The following is a 20,631-nucleotide window of genomic DNA, read 5'->3' as shown; positions in this document are numbered from 1 at the left end:
GAAGCGGCTTTCTGTAGGTCAGATGAACACCGACTGGTGATATCAGAAGTAAAACCTTGGTTTGCTGACGCCAAGCCCAGTGTCCCTTCCTCACGGCCCCCAAGCATACCAGTGATAAATGCGGTCTGCATAAAACCATGGTCTGGATTGAGGAAGCCGAGACTTCTTGCACAGAACTGACCAACTACCCACTCATGAAGCAGGGCTTCATGAATTCTGTATCATCAAAAACCTCTTCCTAAGGCAGGTTGGTGAGGAATCATCAGAGGATGCTAAACCTAGGGAACACTAAACTGACAGGGAGACAGGATATCTGCCTGGTCTCATAGTGCCTTCCCACAGACTGCTTAGCAGTGCAAGGGGAAAAGACAGTAACTCTACAGCAGAGAAACTGGGGGGCACCTTGAGTGAAGCAACCAAATCAACAGCAGCAACGAAGGGCAGAGGGCTATCGTGTGTCTCCGGATACCATGTCCCAAGGAAGATATAAAACCACGCGTGCCATTTTGGCCAGAAAAGCATAACGTGATATTAACTATGAGGAAGCATCAGATAAACCCCAAATAAGCAGTGTTCAATCAAAAGGAGCAGGACGCGTACTCTGCTCTTTAAAAACGTCAATGTCATAAAAACAATAAAAAGCTGTGGATTTATTCCAGATTAAAGGAAACTAAAGGGACGGGACAACTATGGAGTACCCGATCCTAGGCTGAATTCTTAACTGGAGGATAAAAAATGCCATAAGGAATATTATGGAGTCAAGAACTAGAACACAGATGGTAAATTAGATGAAAATATGATGTCAGTGTTAACTCTGAAGTTGATAAGTGTGTTGTGGTTATATAAGAGAATATCCTTATTCTTTGGCAGTGCACACCGAAGTATTTAGAGGTAAAGAACCATGACGTATGCAACTTACCTTTCAGTAATAAAGCAAATGGAGTAAGTTACGTAACATTAAGTGAGTCCGGGTAGAGGGGTCTAGAAAGTTCTTTGTATTATTCTTATTCTTACAGCTTTTCTATAGATTTGAAATTATTTCCAAATAAGACATTTTTAAAAAACAAGGCAGCTTGTGAAGGTTTCACAGAGTAAGCGTTCAAGAAGTAGGATTCAGGAAGTTGGCTTAGTCTTAGCTCCTTACACATTCATTCATGGCTAGTTGGTACCTGGCAGACAGACGGAGCCCGGAAGAGGGCCACCCACTAGCCCACTAGCCAATCGGATCACTTGTGATTTTGCCTTTTGAAAGTGTTAAGCATAATTCTGACTAGGCTTTAATTATAAGGCAGGAATGAGAACATAGAGTCCTCACCAACATACCAACAGCACACTTTTGATAAGGCTTACTCAAGAAAGAACTTCTTACTCTCAATTCAAACATAATGGACAGAATTGATCAGGTCCAAAATTCACCTTTTTTTCATTTGCTATCTCCACTGTTCGTTTGCATTTCCACAAAATGCTTATTTCATGACAGATCTGAATCCAGGAAGGAAAATTTAAATATCCTCACAAAATTATGGGAAAGAAGTTGAGGGAAAGATGGAAAGGGAAAAGCAAAGGAAAAATATTAAGAAGAAATTAATATAAAACAACCTAAATTCAGAAAAACATACTCTCTTTCTCTCCCCAAAGAGCAATCTGATATACCTTCACATGGAGGAAGACCTAAAAATGATAGCTTTCCTTCCAAGGATTAGAAGAAACTGAAATGTGGCAACACAGCGTTAGCCTGGAAGCCCTCTAGATACAGAGGTTGAAAATTCAAGACCAGAGCCTATGGGAGCAAGAGAAGAAGCTCAAAGGGCCTTTAAAATGAATGTCTGTGTACCGCAAAGCACGGCCATGCATAACCAGAGTCTTCCCTGATACCAAGCAATAGGCAGGTCCCTAGTGTGCCCCAAATTACATGTGCCACTAGCAACCACAGACACAAACAAGATTAAAAAAATAAAAAAATCCAGATCTCAAGGATATATTGAAGTGGGGGAACAGGGAAGACAGAGAGTATCGGGCCGAGGTCGTAAGCAGAACAAGGAGAGCAGAAGGAAAATCATATCATGCAGCTGAGATTTGGTTTCCCAGGGCAGGTGAAGTGTGGCCCGAGCCTTGAAAGACGGACAGGGGCCATCGGCTCCAGCGTGAACGGAGTGGGGAGACGGGGAGTGGGGGAAGAGGAGAAAGGCGCGCAAGCCGAGGAGCCAGTCCGCCGAGAGCGGAGTATGTGTTGGACACCACAGGCCCACTCCGGCCGGAGCAGGGAGGGATGATGAGTGGCAAGAGAGGCGATGGCCTTGTGGAGTCAGAATTCAATCTCAAACCCCGCAGGCAGCCGCTGGAGGACTAGGCAGGAAAGCCATTTTACCTGACTTGGATTCTAGCAAGACCATCCGGGAAACAGTATGTGGGGTGGAGTGGGAAAAAAAAAAATTGCCAGTAAATAACTCCCGGTCCAAAAAACAGGCAGACATAAACCACCATCAAAGAAAAACCAATAATTTTTAACTCTGAGCTTTATTTGGACCAGCTATTTCTGTCCCTTTGGTCAGAACTAGTATGACATTCTATTCTACTTCAGCATTCTGGTACGTTCACACAGAAACGACAGCTGTACTTTCCTTCCCAAACATGTGAGCTTTTATTTCTTTTTTGCCAAATTCACGCTACATTTAAACCTCAAATGAATGCATTCTGAAGGAAGACAATGATCAATGAAATGACATAATTGAGAATTCATTATTGGGGAAAAACAAGTTTATCAAAGTTACACATTTCAAAAAACAAACTGTTACTGTTTTTGGAGTAGCTTCTAATCACGCCAGGCTAATAGGCAGAGAATATGAAGAAAAGATCTTTGAGGGAAACGAGCTGTGGGAATGAGGGAGGAAACAGTCTCATCTATTCAGAGAATTTCAGAAATCGCTCGTCTGCGCTCACAGAGTGTAATACTCCCTTTTGTCATTCAGCCACTGGCAGCTTCTGGCCATGCTGCCTCAAGGCCACCCGCTGACGGATCGGTGAGATCCTACTGAGTCTCAGCAGGTGTTTAAAAATTATGAAATTAATAACTTGATTACAACAGATTCCTCAGAATGAGGAAATGGCACGACACTGTGTGGCACGTGATACCCTACATTCCACGTGTGCTTTATCAGCTCCTTGTCACTGAAATACACCACGTTCCACACGGCAGACTTCAGCTACTTGCACTGAAATGACAGGGTCAGGGGAAGAAGGGGGAGTGTGGTAGTTCAGTGTAAAATTCAGGGTTCTCGAAAACCTGTCTTCCTCCCCGCCATGTATGCTGCGTATTAATGGGAGGCTGCAAATCAGAAGAACGTCAAAGGGCTATGATACTTAAGGACCGCAGGGGCGAGACCTCAGGAAGCAGAGTCTAGGTGGCCCTGGAAGATGAGGACACATTGACCCTACTCTTCCCTTACCTACCACGCCATCTCACTGTGGGTGACTTAGCTGTGGTCTCCACCCATAGGATATAATGGCTTGGAAGCTAGATCCAGACACCACTTTGAGCCACCTTGACCATCCAAGGATATAAGGGAGGAAATGGAACTGAGTCCGTAACTGCCCAAGCACAGATGGCTGCAATGTGTTCAATGCTGCCCTAAAGGCCTCAAGTTAGGAGCCCAGTGATTAAAAACAAAGGCTTTGGTGTCAAATGGCCTTGGATTTGAGGCCTGGTTCAACATGGACAAGTGGCTTAACCTCTCTAACCCTGATTTCCATAAATTTATAGAAGATGATAATCGCACCACCTTATGGTCATTACGAGATAAAAATGAAATAAATGGATACATATAAAGTACTTAGCCCTGTGCATGGAAAGTAACACTTCAAACATTAGCTATTACGATGACTGATCATCTGGGGCTTCAGGGCACAAAAACCGAAATATGAGGCTCGCAATAATGAGAGCCATGATGAACAATGGGGTGTGTAGAGAAGTGGGGGCAGGTCGTGGGTGGGAGTACGAAAGGGATGTGCATTGCAACTTCCCCTAAGATACTATTAAAAATGTGCCTAAGCAGGGAAACACCGTGAGCCATTATTTCTTTGTGTTGAACAAGGAGAGCTGCTTTGAGACAGACAGTCATAAAACCCCCTACATTTGCTCCCTCTCATATTTGGTATTATACTTTCACAGCATTGTGTCTGTTAGCTACATAATAAAAGCAAAGGTCTCTACAAAGATTAAATCAAAATGGATCAAAGGCCTAAATGTAAAAGAAAACCATAAAACCCTTGAAAGAAAACGGAGAGAGCTTCACAACATTCGATTAGGCAACGATCTGCTGCATAGGACACCAAAAGCACAGGCAACGAAAGGAAACTGACTACATTCAAATTAAAAACTTCTGTTCATCCAAGGGTACAACCACAGAATGAAAAGGCAACCCACAGAGCAGGAGAAAATATTTGCAAATCATATATCTGATAAAGGGTTAATATCCAGAATATATAAAGAACTCCCACAATTCAACAATAAAGAGCTAACGACCCAAGTAAAAAAGGGCAACGAATCTGAACTGACATTTCTCCAAAGAAGATACAAATGACCAATAACCAGCTGAAAGGGCACCGAAAAGGTGTTTAGCATCACGAATGAGGGAGACGCAAATCAAAACCACAATGACAGGCCACCTCCTACCCATTAGGACAGCTATTTGTTTTATTTAAAAACAAAAACACAACAAAATAATAAGTATTGGTAAGGATATGGAAAAGTTGGAATCCTGATATGTTGTGAAAATCAAAATAGGTAAGCTTCTAAAGAAAAGGTAAGGCAGTTCAAAGAAAAGATACACACACACACACACACGTAAATAATTGCCACCTGATCCAGCAACTCCACTTCTGGGCACCTGTCCAAAAGAATTGAAAGCAAAGTCTCAAAAAGATAGGTGTACACCTCATGTTCATAGCAACGCTATTCACAGCAGCCAAAAGGTGAAAGCAACCCAAATGTCCAACAGCAGATGAACGAAGAAACACAACACGGTGTGTATATACGACGGAATTCCATTCAGCCTTCAAGCAAAAGGGAAGTGCAACACAGCCAACAACAGGGGCGAACCCTGAAGATGCTACACGAAGTGCAGTGAGCCAGCCCCAGAAAGACCAAGACTGGGGATTCCACCCGTGTGAGGGCCCTCGAGTAGCCAGGATCAGAGCCACAGAAAGTAGAATGGAGCGTGTCCAGGGCTGGGAGAGGAGGAAGTGAGGAGTTACTGTAATAGACACAGTGTTTCAGTTTGGGAAGATGAGAAAGTTCTGGAGAGGGACGGTACTGATGGTAACACAACAGTGTGAATGTCCTTAATGCCACTGAACTCAGTATCGAAAAGTGATTTAAGTGGTGTTTTCTGTTAGGTATTTTTACCACAATTAAAAAAAAAGAAAAGAAAAGAAAACTCGCAAGCACCCCAGAGTCATAGCTTTGCTCTGGAAAGAGAGGGCTTTACGCAGCCCTCCGCCTGCCCCTGCGAGGCTTATCCTGCGGCTTTGGGAATGGAGTCACAGCACACCTTTCACACCTGGCAGCTAAGAGATACTGACAGTCCCAAATTTCTCAAAATAAAACTGCTAAGAAATAAACCCGTGCACTTGGTCCTACTTTAAGTATCCCTACTTCAGAATTCTAGGGGATAATTTTTTAAAATCTAGACTTAAGTGCATAAAAGAAAAAGAGATCATGTCTTTAATGGTGTGCTAACGTCACACTCACTTCTTTAGGAATGTGATTTTCTTTCGTTGCCAAGACGGCAACAGTTGCTGTGGAAACCACACAAAAACAGGGATAGGCAACTGAGACAAACCCCACTCACCTGCACAAAGATACCCTTGCTCTTATATTCCTCATGGAGGCACTGAGAGAAGAAATCCACAAAAGCCTGGGATGGGGTAGAAGTGAGAAGGAAACACATACATTGCATCAATTGGCCTGATCAGTAGTCATGGCAACACAAATAACAAACTAACCATTTAACACTGAGTTCCTAATCATTCTTCTTATTTCCAATGCAGAAGAGACCTTAAAAAAAAAACAAAAAATCCTCAAAACCTTAAGTTGTTTTTATCTGCCACTAAATTAAGTATTCTCTTACCAAATATAATCTCCAGATCAAATCTTGACTTAACCAGCAAAGGGTCTTATCTTTCATTTTTTTCAGAAAATTACTTTCCAAGAAGAAATGTTTTATTATATAACAAAGGCTCCGGTTCCTCCTCCCCACTTGCCATTCGAACGGAAACACAATATGAATTCTGTTCAACTCTCCTCTATAGGGATTTTGTTGTCAGTAAAGAAAAGAGCAAGCATCCTCTTGGTCCTTGGGGATGGAAAGATCCAAGAAGTGTAGGGATGAATGTGACAGCCCATCTTCTTCTGATAGTACACTTTTAAATCTATTTGTAAAATATAATGTCCCATTTTTCAAATATGGACTCCACCTCAGGCTTAAAATAATGTATCAGTAATGACTCTGCTGGGGTCCCAATTAATCATAGTCTTGTGCCCACAGAGCATAACAGGGTGAGAAGCTTGGGTCCAAAAATCACTTCAAGAAACATGGTGTTCATCTTAAACCCACCTTCTGTATATTTCAGAGATACAGAAAGCAAGAAGATGGCAGGAGGGGGCGTGGTGCCTTGCTTTTTCAAAACAGTAGTCACTGTTCACGTTTTTCCGGTGGATACGGAGCCAAGGGAAAAAGAAGGCAAACATTTTGCTCTTTTCCTTCTCTGACATATCGCAAGTTCTTACTATACTTTGCTCATTTTCCCCTAAAAGCTTGTTTAATTTCAGCATCTCAATGGTCACTTTCATTTCAGAGATGTGTCGTATGCCTCAGCAACAGGTAAGAAGACACCGTGGACCTGTAGGCAGCCGGAAATGAATTCTAAATTATTTTTCCTCCTAGTAATGTGAAGAGGTGAGTGGTGATATTGTATAGAATTATGACATCTTACAGAGAGTTCTAGAAAATCCTTGTCTCACTCCAGAAGTGACAATAAATACCTATGAATTCTGAATAATGTAAAATACTCACACTCTGATCCGGGCTGTCTTGTACCTACTATGTATATTTATATCCTGACTTGTGGCAAATTCTTTCACTTAGCTCTGCGGAGTTCAAACTTTTGCTGGATGAGGAAGCTGACTCATTCATGAGCCAAATCCACCATCATCAACATGTTCTGATCAACAGAGCTGACTGGCCTAGGCCAGCTCTCCATGGAAAGCACAAAATCAGGCATACCTTGTTTCCTTGTATTTCGCCTTACTGCACATCACACAGACTGTGTTCTTACAAAGTGGAAGGTTTGTGGCAACCCTGCATCAGGCAAGTCTATTGACACCATTTTTCCAACAGCATATGCTCACTTCTTGTCCCTGCATTATATTTTGGCAATTCTCGTAATATTTCAAGTTTTTTGTTATTATTATATTTGTTATGGGGATCTGTGTTCAGTGATTACCACATGTTGAGGACTCAGAGGACAGAATATTTTAGCAATAAAGTATTTTTTAATTAAAATAGGTACATTGCTTTTTGAGACATAATGCTATTGCACACATAATGCTATTGCACACATAATGCTATTGCACACTTAATAGACTACAGTGTAGTGTAAACATAACTTTTTTTTTTCCACACAGACCCTAGTGTAAACGTAACTTTTATATACACTGGGAAAACAAACCACTCATTGGCCTTGCTTTACTGTGATATTCACGCTATTGTGAGGGTCTGGAACCAAGTCTCTGGTAACTCAGAGGTACGCCTGTATCGGTTTTAAAACTAGCTGACTGCCAGGAGAATAAAGCATCTGTGAATCTGAGCTCTTAGTGCCTCATTCCTTTCCTTCCCAGTCCATTTGAAAACAGCGAAGAAGAGAACTCCAAGAAGCCTCGATAGTTATTTCTCATCATTCTTAGCCTGACATGATTGACTAAAAAATTGTTCACCTTGGTTGCAGAGTAGATGGCCAACAGTGGAACTGGGGCTATGCCACTGGCAGAGGAGATGTTCAGAATTGCCCCTTTAGATCTGAAAAGGAAAATGCACCAAGTAAACAGAATGAAATCACAGACACAATGGCTTGTAAATTACAGTTCGTGACATAGAATTACTTTAAACAGAATATAACTGTTTTTCTAACAGACATCTCTCCTTGCCTTTCATAGCACATGATATCCTTGGTCAGTGAATGAGGCATAACTTAATCAACTAAAAATAGCTCTTGTCTGCGATTAGCTCATTTCTGCTTTAGTAATCCGGGGCATGACCAGATCAGAGCGACAATCTCCTCCGGTTGATCTCTCCTGTCAGAGGTCTTCTCTGGCCACATCACCAAGAATCCTTGCTCTTAGAAACACTCTCATAATCCTGGCCTGCTAGCACAAACTACCTTGCTGTAGTATTTAATCATCGCATATGTATAAATGCTTTTCTCCCTCGACAAAACCCTAAGTTTCTACACATCACAGCCCTTACCTTACACATTTCCTCCAACATCCCTGCACAGTCCTGAGCATGTAACAGGTGCTTAATAAAACCTCCCAGTGATAAGCGAATGGTTATGTTCTGCCCTGCTTCTTCCTCCAGGCTGTTGCTACTCAGTTACAAAACAAAGAGTTGACTATAAAATTATGCAACTCTATAGGAGATCAAACCATATTCTTTGCCCAAAGGCAAAGCTCAATTTCTACTGTAACTTCTAGAGACTACTGAAAGGTCCAAGTCAGAAAGTTACTAGGATTTACTTATTTTACTAATAAATGAACAATAATTGAAGGAAAGCAATGCTGTAAATACACTAGTGGCCAGCAAGTACATCCAGTTTGGGTAAAGTTTGGAAGTAGGGCTTTAGGAATTTTCAACAGAATTAAGAGCCACTCTTCCCCCAACAAATCCATTCTTCTCAGGGTAGTGGGTGGGGTGTCAGTCCCCTTCATCTACTTCAAGCAAACCCTATCCACCTCCTGTCCTCCAGGTGAGGCTCCTTTCCTTCCACTCAGCTTCCCCTGTTCTTCCGAATTTACCTCCCCCAAGACCTATTTTTTTCAGCACTTTTAAAAAAAGAACTCTATAGACCCATGCAAAATAATAAAATATGCAAAATAATAAAAGAAACATGATTAAATGGAATCTACGTTATTTTAGACATAAATCTGAAAAGAAATAATCCCCAAAAATCACCGAGTCCATCTGCCAGCCCCTAGGCGAGATGCCACTTCAACCATCAAACGGAAGTCTGGACTCTTCGCTTACTGTGTCCCTGAAAACAAGTTGTCATCTTGTGTTTTCATTTTTGAACCCAAGTCTTTACTAGTAATACACATGTTCCTAAACAGTGAAATCCACTCATATTTTGGTCACTGAAATCAAATGTCAAATTTAAAAGTATTATATTGAGGTTTTAAAGAAAGTTGGAAATATTTAGTCTATGCACTGATATATGATTCTTGCATGTTTTGTTTGTATCTCAGAGACCAAAAAAGTCTTTTTTTTTTTTTAAGATTTTATTTATTTATTTGACAGAGAGAGAGACCACAAGCAGGCAGAGCGGCAGGCAGAGAGAAAAGGGGAAGCAGGCTCCCTGCTGAGCAGAGAGCCCGATGTGGGGCTTGATCCTAGGACTCTGAGATCATGGCCTGAGCTGAAAGCAGAGGCTTAACCGACTGAGCCACCCAGGTGCCCCAAAAGCCTTTTGTTTTTAAATACTGGAAGGGAGTAAGAGTGCCTATCAAGAGTTAGAACCCAATCACTCTAAGGCAAAAACTAGTAATTAGGAATAAGTATTTAAGATTTTGATTTTATCTATTTGTGAGAATCTCCTCTGATCAAAGTGGACTAAAAGGCAACTTTTGTTACTGGAGACCTTTAAGAGAATACTAATTAACGATGTTTAAAATATCCCTATCTTCTTAGGGTGTTGAAAACGTTCTCAAATTAGATTGTGGGGATGGTTGCACAGCTTTGTGAACATGCTAGAAACCACCAAATTGTACACTTTAATGGATGGATTGTATGATATGTAAAATGTATCTCAACAAACCTGTAAAAGACAAAGAGAGAGAAGCGTATTTATGATCTATTACAAGGTGTCACTTTTAAGCTCAGAGCAGACCTCAATCACAGGAAAGAGGAGAGAGCTATGGTGTCTTCCGCAACACAGAATGCTTTCTGAGAAGTCACCTTAAATCCTGACAAGCTGTACCCCTGTCTAAGCCTTAAGCACTCCTGTGACTTTAGGTTAGCATTTTATTTTAACCTCTTCCGGTGTAACCAGGAATTGCCATGGCCTCAATCGTTTGGAGCAAATGAAGAAGAAAAGCTAGTTTAGAGGAGTTCTAGATGATCGTGTTCTTCACGGAAGCTGGGGTACAGCGCGGCTGGTTTTGTCAGCTGGATCGTGTGCTCCATTATACTCAGATTGGTGGGCAGTTACATGTGCCCTTGAACAAAAATCTTAATTTTGAAATGAAATGCAATTTTTAATTTCATTCCTCACACATGAAATGCAATTTACAAGTCTTCCAAAATTAAAGTTTAACGTTATCAAATGCATTTTTTTAAAGATTTTATTTATTTATTTGAGAGAGAGCAGGTGAGAGAGAGCACGAGAGGGGAGAGGGTCAGAGGGAGAAGCAGACTTCCCGTGGAGCTGGGAGCCTGATGCGGAACTCGATTCCTGGTCTCCAGGATCATGACCTGAGCCAAAGGCAGTTGCTTAACCAACTGAGCCACCCAGGTGCCCCTCAAATGCATTTTAAAAATGAAATTCTGATCTTACCAAAACAAAACACACTCTTTAAACTTCACTCACCAAAGCAATGATTTCAATACAGAAAAAATTTATTTAAAGACAATAAAAACTTTTTTCCCATTTTCAAAAATAATAGACCAATAATCAAATACATCACAATTATGCACGTGTGCTCCTTTAATTGTTTACTCCTTGACGCAACTAAGATCTTCGTTTCTCAAATACTCTACCCCAGTTAAAATGCCTGGGAGCTAAGAGTTGGTTGTTCGTGAAAAGTCAGAATTTGAGAGAACGTTTTCAAACAAGGTATCTGCACTCTAGACTACATTAAACAGACCCAAGACCAACGAAGTCTAAAGCAAGAATGCACTAGACCTGAGGAAATAAAAGGATAGCATTTATAATTGTATCATAATGACAGCAGAGAAACACCCCTTCCATGAAAACTCTGTGCCAACAAGCAGCTCACGAATTTGTCTGGCAAAAACCTTCCTCCCCCACCCACACACACAAGAGCACAGAATGCTCTTTCTCTCCAAGGATAATAATATTCAACTTAGTTTTGTGTGAATCATAAACACCACGCTGGTAGAGCTGTCTTAATCCTTGTACTGTATACAGTATCTATTCTCCATGCAGGGATGGGGTGAACATTTGGGACTGCGAGGCACAAAGGGCTCGTCTTTAAAATCAACTACTTTGTCTGTCTCTAATCCTCCATCCCTCCATCTAAGCAGAATTAGTGACGTCAAACCAGTTTCCATGGCAGAGCCAGACTCACGACAGCTCTGTTATATCAAGCAGGAGGACAAAATGGGCTGCGCTTAATTGCACATGAAAACAAACAGAAAACTGAACCTTAGTTAATCTCTCATTTTCTGGGGACTTGGGGAACAATTCTAAGATCGGAAGGTACATTAACAATATGTGCCCAAGTTCCATAATGAAGACGCGTGTTGCTCTTACTTCGGCACACTTCCCAGCCTGTTATGACAAATAAACAAGTCAAGTCATATTTTCTGTGATAGAACATTCTTAATTCATCACACTGCTTCCTTGCTAACAGCCACACGATGGTGTCTCAGTGGTACAAATTACCGAGGATCTACCAGAACTAAAATGCTGCAAAAACAAAGCAGAAGACACCACTGCTGATAAGAAAGTGCCTTTTCTAGAAACATATTCTCTTCAATTACTAGCCCTTTTACAAGCCAAAGGTCAAACTCATCCAACCCTATAAAATTCAGTATCTGGTATTTATAGCTTCTCGTAGCTCTGCTCTCTAGTAGCATTCCCGTAGACCTGTGGAAAGAAACCCTATCCTAATGCTCTCCTTAATTGTCACCTGGATAAAAAAATTGTCAGGCCTTTATTTTCCCATAAATGCCCCCACCATGCTATCGGACTGCTGCAGTATCCTTGCCCACAGCTCTGTAAAAATACTACTGTCACAGAGGAAGTGATAGGTCTCCTTTGAATAAGTCGCTGATCTCCGCCTTCCTCGGGAAGGTCGGCACTGCCCTGTGATGCTGGGGAGAGAGAAGGGGAGGTAGAAGTGCTCCAGTGGAGGACTGGAACACAGGGTCAACTCTGATGCGGGCAGCTAACTGTATACAGAGTTTGATGGCAGGTAAGGGAGATTGTGCAGAAAAGACTCCATGATGATGCTTCCTATTTCCATTTCTTATCAAGGAGCTCATAAGGGAGCTCCTGGAGGGTCCTTACTTTTTTTTTTTTTTTTTTTTTTTTAAGCTTAAATATAACACTGAAATTGGTCCAGACAATTCTCCAGCAGACTCTCCAGAAGACTGAGAAACATATCAAAACAGAGTTCTATGTCAGAAAAGAATCCTGGAACAGAGGGGTCAGACACATAATTAGAATCGGCAATCCAAATACATTATACGAATCGTGCTTTGCTGAAGGAAGTTTGCAAACATTTCCCACATGAAAGAGGACTGCCTGCCCTAAAACACGGTAACATGTCATAATTCCACCTTAAGCAATACAGTATGAAAGGGGCTATTTTTAGCTTTTCCATGGTTGTTATGGCAACCACCTCCTGGCTCCAGCTGTACACAATGTTTATAATTCCAGAGAAGTGGAAAGAGCAAGTTTCCTCTATAATGTAATTATGCACTTGCTACTTCTGTGGTAATAATACCTTAGTTTAATTATAGGTACTTGTTTAGTGAGAGTTGGCTTTAGGCTATCGTTCTAGAGGGTTTGGAAAATCTCATACATCAGAGGTAGAATCAGTGAAAGGGGAAAAGCAGCAACGACAACAACAACAAAGGATCTTTAGAAAGGACTCTGCTTTCCTCAATGGAAATTCGACTCCTATGGAAACCAACCATAGGAAATATGCCATTTAAGGACAGGCTATATAATAAAATCACTTATATGTACAAGGAAGAAGGCTTCCAGATGATCGGTTACCTTGGAGTTTTTCCTCTCCTCTTGGGCACACAGCTAACAACATTTCTGGCCTCGTGTGCAGTTAGTGGTAGCCTGTGACTGAGTTCTAGACAATGAACTGTTGGCAGAAGTGATGTACACTCCTTCCAGGCCTGGCCTGGCCCAATGAAACCTCCCATAAAGTCATCTTATTCGCTCTTCCCTCACCTGCTCGCTGGATGCAGAAAATGCAGCGGAGAGCTGCTAGATCCAAGGGAAGAACAGCCCCTACACAGAAGGAGTCTGAGATCCCTGAATGGCTGGGTAGAGCACAGCCCCAACCACTGATCCACACCGGCCATGTACCCGGAGGAAGAAAGTCAGCCTTTAGAGTGGTAAGCCACGGAGATCTTGGGATGGTCTCTTACAGCAGTTAGCCTACCTTAACTAATAGAACCAGTAACTCGTAATTCGAGTGGACTTTGCTGTTCCCTTTTCTGACCAAAAGTACTGATGGATAAAGTCCACTTATATTTCTTACCAGTTCTTAGCAAGAGCCACGATCATCCTCATGGTGTCAGCTTCAGTCCACAGCCTATGACGGCTTTCCACCAGATCATTTCTCAAATTTAGTTTAAAATCAACTTGATTTCCTAAAGGCAAAGATCAGCTTCGTCTTCTGTATACTCCATGATAAACTCTACTCAGTGAGTGCCTGCTGAATGAATGGCTCCTCTTCTTTGCATTGTTTTTATCTAGTGCTCTAGCTATAACTGCAGTCAAGGCTGCCAGGTCTCTAAAGATAGGAGTGAGGTTCCTGGCACTCTCTCTGTATCATTTACTAACTAATCATGAAGCTTCATAGTGCTCAATCTCTTTGGGACTCACTTTCTATCAAATAAGGGCAGGACTGGTTTCAACTAATTAAAGTACTAGAATTCCACGACTATTTAAATCCATTATGATCTGCAAGATTACTTCACAACAATCATCTCTTTTTGATATGGTTTTCACCAATCACTTAAAAATCCCTTTTCCAATGCTTCTGTGGTTTTTGAGTATTTCATTTTTAATGGATGGACTCACTGTCCTGAATTAATACCGAGTCACTGGCACATAGCGAAACTGGATTAAGATGATGGCCATGACTTACTTCTTCCCTCCAGGGTTCTACCCTGTCAGCCCCAATTCTCTGTATTCTAGCGTCTGTCCGGTTAGACCACTGTCTGTTCACTTCCATATCTGACCATCAGAGGCACACTCTCACTGTCCACCAACACGAAGCAGTCTGAGTGTTTAGAGGGAAATTTTACTACAGGAATTGAAATATACCAAGCTTCCTATAAAATGGAATCACAAACAAAAACTGCAAAGAAGCAGTTTTTCCACCAATCTCTGTAGATGCCAAACAAAATGGATTCCTAACCTCGCTTCCTCCTCTGTACAATGGTGGGAGGCTATCGAAGTTAAATGAGTTAACACACCTCAAGTCCTCAGTACAACACTTGGGACGTAACAGGTTCTCAACAAACATTAGCTGTCAACCTTGCCTGTAGCTGGTCACAGAGGTTTCTTCAAAGTAGGGTCTTTGGGCTATGCCCTTTCCGAAGCTATGATTCTTTTGGATCTCTTCCAAACTCAAAGCTGTTTTGCAGAGGAAGGATGACTGTGAAGCCCTAAATTTAGCAAACGATCAAGCTAACTCAAGATGCAAGCCCAGATCTTTTCAACAGGTTTCCTTTGAAAGCCTAGGCATCATTCAGGCTTTTCCAAGGGAGAAACAGAGCTTAATTACAATTTTACACTTTGTGCTATTTCAAGAAGAAACTCTACGACACATTTCTCAATGAAAATGAAGACATCTAGCATATTCTAGGGGAACCCCTCCCAAACCAGAACACAAAGGGGGCTCCACGGTGTGGGTTTCTGTTCCAAAGGTAGGTCTGACATCTTATAGCCATTTTATAACATACCTAAGTTCCTCATATATCCATTCACCCCTTAAAAACTAAACAACCGGAAGATGGGGTCTTGCTTTGTGAAGCTCCACTGATTTTAGTTCTGAGAGCATATAGCTTTAAGAAGGCATTCCCGGGAATACCCCAGGAACTCTGTCCACCCCCTCAGAATAGCAGGCAATTGAGTTGGTGATGGTGACTCAGGCAGACTTTTTAATCCTGATCTAAAGGAACCACCACAACCCTGGAGAGGGAAATAAAAAGGGAAGCAAGTGGAAAAGGCCTCCGCCACCAGATGACTCATGCGCTACCGTGTGACTCGCCAGGCACATTACTCCGTTGCTAAGACATGGAGGATAGGTTCATTAGTCACTCTACTGAATTTTGCAAAGAAAGGATTCTCCCTATAAATAATCATGAGCTCTGTCTCTCTAGTGTTTGTGAGTGCGCTCGTGACTCACCTTTCCACCATACCGGGCAGCACCAATCGTGTCATCTGCAAAAGAGAAAACAAAACATTCATCATGGCTGAGGTTGCAGGCAACAGATAAACAGTGGAGAGAAGCCATTCTCAAAACAGAAGAGAATCACGAAACCACTCACCACTCTATAGACAGCAGTTTATTTTATATACTCTATAAAATTTGGCTGTGTCAAGAGTGCATAAAAAGGGGGCGCCTGGGTGGCTCAGTGGGTTAAAGCCTCTGCCTTCAGCTCAGGTCATGGTCCCAGGGTCCTGAGATCGAGCCCCGCATTGGGCTCTCTGCTCAGCGGGGAGCCTGCTTCCTCCTCTCTCTCTGCCTGCCTCTCTGCCTACTTGTCATCTCTGTCTGTCAAATAAATAAATAAAATCTTAAAAAAAAAAAAAAAAGAGTGCATAAAAAGGAATCAGATGAAATCATTGGAGTTAACACTGGGAATACTTTCAGGAAACTTGGCTAAACTTGGCCTTGCCTGAAACCTAATACTGGCACACAGATCTTCAAATAATTAAGGACTTAACAGTGAGCTCTAGTCTCCCAAAATGTACTCCTGGAAAGGGACATACGTTATTAAAGGGAGTATCTGCGAACCAAGATCCCTTAAGATTCCTAATCTTAAGTGCTCAAACGATCTTTTCCTATCAAAAAGGCCTTTAGAAGAATGCCCCAAAGTGACAGGTTGGCAAATGTTAAGTGTATCCTGACATTTCATTACCCTTGTTGGTCTAGCTAGCTGTGAGTAAAACACATCCTTCAAGAAAGTTAAGGTTATCTGTGATCTCTTGAAACCAACAACAAAGAAAAATGACACCTGCATTTTCAGAGGGCCTTGGAATTGTTGATTAAATACATATAATGCAGGGCATTGGGGTGGCTCAGTCAGTTAAGCATCTGCCTTCAGCTCAGGTCATGATCCCAGTGTCCTGAGATTAAACCCCCCATTGGGCTCCCTACTCAGTGCGGAGTCTGCTTCTCTCTCTGCCCTTCTGTTCCCCTGTTCCTGCTTTCTCTCACTATCTCAAACAAATAAATAAAATCTTAAAAAAATACATATAATATGATGAGAGGCTACTCCTAAATTCTGTTTTAAGGTATTATTAACTAAGAACAGTTAAGACACCCACTGGCTTAATCAAGGCCATGTCTTAGTTAAGTACTGAGGTTAGAACACGAATTCTTGATTTGCAGGTATCATCAATTTTCTAAGAAGCAAATGCTGCTGCTCTGTCACAGAAAAGTTGGCACGCATGCCAAACATAGGAATTTTAAGTGTTTTTTCTTGTTTGTCTTAATGAAAACAGTAATCTGATGAGAAAATAATTTTTTTTCCTAGAAATATTTTGAAGAAAGAAAATGTATTCAGCTTTACAAGGTAAAATCTGCTATGCAGTGCTCCCAAACCAGATGTCAAGCCGGGAGCTGCTGCATATACTTTTCCAGGAAAAACAAGTTCAAACTGACACTGCAGCATGAAAGACAGACTGACACACTGCCAACTTCGAAACAAAGAAGTGTCTTCAAAGCCTAGGGCAATCATGTTGACAGAAGGTTCTGGATTTGGCCGAATCTTCTGGCCCAGATTGAAAAAAAAAAAAAGGTATCAAGAGAAAGAGCTTGGCCTAAAGCATTCCATATCTCCCTCCTTCTTACATACAAGTCTATGTTTTTCATATTAAAGTCGTCTTCACGGGACACCTGGGTGGCTCAGTTGGTTAAGCAGCTGCCTTCAGCTCAGGTCATGATCCCAGGGTCCTGGGATCGAGTCCCACATCGGGCTCCTTGCTCGGCAGGGAGCCTGCTTCTCCCTCTGCCTCTGCCTGCCTCTTTGTCTGCCTGTGCTCGCTCACTCTCTCTCCCTCTGTCTCTGACAAATAAATAAATAAAATCTTTAAAAAAAAATAAATAAAGTCGTCTTCACAGAACAAGGGGCACGTGCTCTCTGTGCTCTATAGCATGAGATATGATTGGAAGTTACACATGCAAGTTCTCAGTCATGGCCTGAAAGGAGAGAAAAACACGTGTCCTCCTCCTGCCACATTCCTCCACCTGACGGCTGGATAGATGTGGTGGAAGGAGCTAAAACAACCCACCTGAACCGCAAGCTGAGAGCTGTGTGATAATACGGGCAGAGCAATGAGGGAAAGAGGCAGGATCCCTAATGACTGGGGAACTACTATGTCAAACCTTGATTTCCTACCCAGCTTTTTATATGAGAGAAAAATACTATTTTATTTAAGCCACTGCTAGGTCTCTGTTACAGCAGCCAAACCACTACTCTAACTAATAAAATTGACTATTTGTGTTGACGAAAACCAAGCGATGGTAACATTTTAAGACTCAAAGATCAAATAACTCCCAAAGCAAACTTCATCAGAGATTATGCTGATAACCCAAATGGCCTCAGTATTTTATAATTTTTTACAACATGCCCCTGTTTCTTCTCTTTTCTAGGTCTGCCGACCCAATTCAGGATATGCCCCCGGGGCCTCAAACCCAACTGGATGGAGCCAAGTCAGAGAAAAAGCTGATTTCAGGGCTGATCCTTTCAACACCATAGCTACCTCCTCCCTTTTCAGATGAAGTAACTCTTCAAACCTGCCTACACATTTCCTAAGATGTGCCTTTTTATGGGAACACACTGCAATTGCTCAATATATAGCCACGGTATGTTCAGGAAATGTGGGACACAGTCAGGTCCAAGTTCAAATCCCAGCCGTTCCACTTACTAGCAGTGTGATCTCGAGTTACTTCCTTCTCTGCAACGTACATATGGATTATATAAAGAAGGCATCTACAATACAGATTATTCTATTCTGAATCTCAAACAAGGTAATGTTTGTAATGGACTCAGCACAGAGCTTGTCACACAGCAAGCCTCTGAAGAGGAATTAGTGTCCCTTATTGCCAGGAGGCACTATTGTTTCAGGATGCAGTGCCACTACGTATGTAGGCCTCCTTTAACCATGTCATGTCCAACACAGTTTAGAGCCAAAAATAATGACAAAGTTTGAGGTCATCAAGTTCAAGTGACAACAAGTTCCTGGCTAGTTCTACCAATACTGAAAAATACCTCAGTTGGGATATTCTCAGGGTAACGGAATTGTTCTAAAATTGGATTTGGTGACGATTGCACAACTCTGAATTTATTTACCTATTAATTATACACTTAAAGTGGATGGATTTTATGGTTTATAAATTATCCTTCAATGAAGTTTTTATTTTTTTAATATTTTTTAAGATTTTATTTATTTATTGCAGAGAGAAAGAAAAAGAGAGAACGGGCAGGGGGAGAGGCAAAGGGAGACTCCCTGCTGAGCAGAGAGCCTGGTGCCGAGCTCAGTCCCAGGATCTCAGGATCGTGATCTGAGCCCAAGTCAGACGCCTCACCCACTGAGCCACCCAGGTGCCCCTGAATGAAATTAAAAAAAAAAAAAAAAATCGTAACCAGGGGCGCCCGGGTGGCTCAGTGGGTTAAGGCATCTGCCTTCGGCTCAGGTCATGATCCCAGGGTCCTGGGATCGAGCCCCACATTGGGCTCTCTGCTCAGCAGGGAGCCTGCTTCCCTTCCTCTCTCTCTGCCTGCCTCTCTCCCTACTTGTGATCTCTGTCTGTCAAATAAATAAATAAAATCTTAAAAAAAAATCTTAATCATATGAATGAGTTGAAGAGCTGAAATCACAAAACACAGCGGATGTTACTTTCTCAAACCTAGGAGAAAAAAGAGCTCTCAAAATGTTCTATGCATATCAACTATGGCCTGAGAAACACAAAACAATAAAAAGAGACATTCTTCAGTTTTGTCGAGGCCACGTTATGTACTGGAACCTGGGCTGGCGGATAGGCGTTCACTACCAAGCCAGAGAATACATGTACATATAAACAAATCATTACAAGACACACCGTGAGTGGTATAACAGAGGTGAGAACAGAGGGCCCTAATGCTTTGGAGAAAAACTCGTTCTGTCTGGGGAATCAGGTCTAGAGCTTCACAGATTATATTTCAGTTAAGTTCTGAAAGAATAAATAGGAATTCATCAGGCGGAAAAAATATTCCAGTAGAAGGAATAGAATACAAAAAGGCAAACAGCTGCAAGAAACTACAATACATGCCATAGAAATGATGCACTGAGAAAACCTTTTGTTGAACGGAGCTTATAAAGAAATTCACGAGGATCCTGTTATCTATATGTCACGCAATTTGCGTATCGTATCACTTCACGGACAGCTTCCCATGCTAGCGCAAACAGACGTACTTCAAGCCTATTAACCATCATAGAGTATTTTATTGTAAGGATATATTACATGCATTCCTAGCAAAATCTGAAAACATTTTTTATTCAGCACATTTCCTCAGGGGACCATAATGGTTAGCTAATGTAGGAGGTCCCCAAGCACTCCATGGAGAGAAGTGAGCATTCAGTCCTCCAAGACCTGAGACCACCAGAAACAGGGTAAGCAGATTGATAATAAAGACATTCACATCCAATGGCAGGGAGGTGTGCCTGCGTGTGCGTAACATGTGCATGCATCTGTGCGTGTATGTACACATGTGCATGAAATGAGACTTGTTAACTGAAGAGTAGCTAACTCTTCAGTTCACTAAGGTAGCTGCCAACTGTTTGGCCCTCCTACACAAAGAGAGAAAGGATGGGATTTGTAGACAATGATCAACCTGGAAAACACCCAGCAAAGTCTATAGTCTTAGACTTTAAAAGAATATAGCAAAGTCTATATTCTTTTATTCTGACCAGGGATCTCAGAACTATTTGACTATTAACAAGTGGTTGCACAGAGTTGTAAAGTTTAATTCAGATTTTTTTCCAAGACATAAACTTACTCTCCTAAATATAATCCAGTAAGAAATACCACACGAAGGGTGCCTGGGTGGCTCAGTGGGTTAAGGCCTCTGCCTTTGGCTTGGGTCATGGTCTCGGGGTCCTGGGATCGAGCCCCGCATAAGGGCTCTCTGCTCGGCAGGGAGTCTGCTTCCCCCTCCC

The 20,631-nt window shown here is 41.9% G+C and overlaps 1 protein-coding gene across 1 annotated transcript in view; it reads right to left on the bottom strand.

Annotated features, from left to right (window-relative positions):
- HSD17B12 (hydroxysteroid 17-beta dehydrogenase 12) overlaps positions 1 to 20,631 on the bottom strand; it is a 160,365-nt gene that overhangs the window by 8,800 nt on the left and 130,934 nt on the right. The window contains exons 7-9 of the mRNA XM_044259121.1: positions 15,614 to 15,648; positions 7,994 to 8,075; positions 5,850 to 5,915 (exon numbers count right to left, since the gene is read on the bottom strand). Coding sequence (XP_044115056.1) covers positions 5,850 to 5,915; positions 7,994 to 8,075; positions 15,614 to 15,648 — 183 coding nt within the window. The remainder of the gene's footprint in view (positions 1 to 5,849; positions 5,916 to 7,993; positions 8,076 to 15,613; positions 15,649 to 20,631) is intronic.

This window comes from Neovison vison, chromosome 7, assembly GCF_020171115.1.
Source record: "Neovison vison isolate M4711 chromosome 7, ASM_NN_V1, whole genome shotgun sequence".
Taxonomy (NCBI): Eukaryota; Metazoa; Chordata; class Mammalia; order Carnivora; family Mustelidae; genus Neogale; species Neogale vison.
The sequence above is the reverse complement of the archived record's forward strand: the minus strand, read 5'-3'. Positions and strand labels throughout refer to the sequence as shown.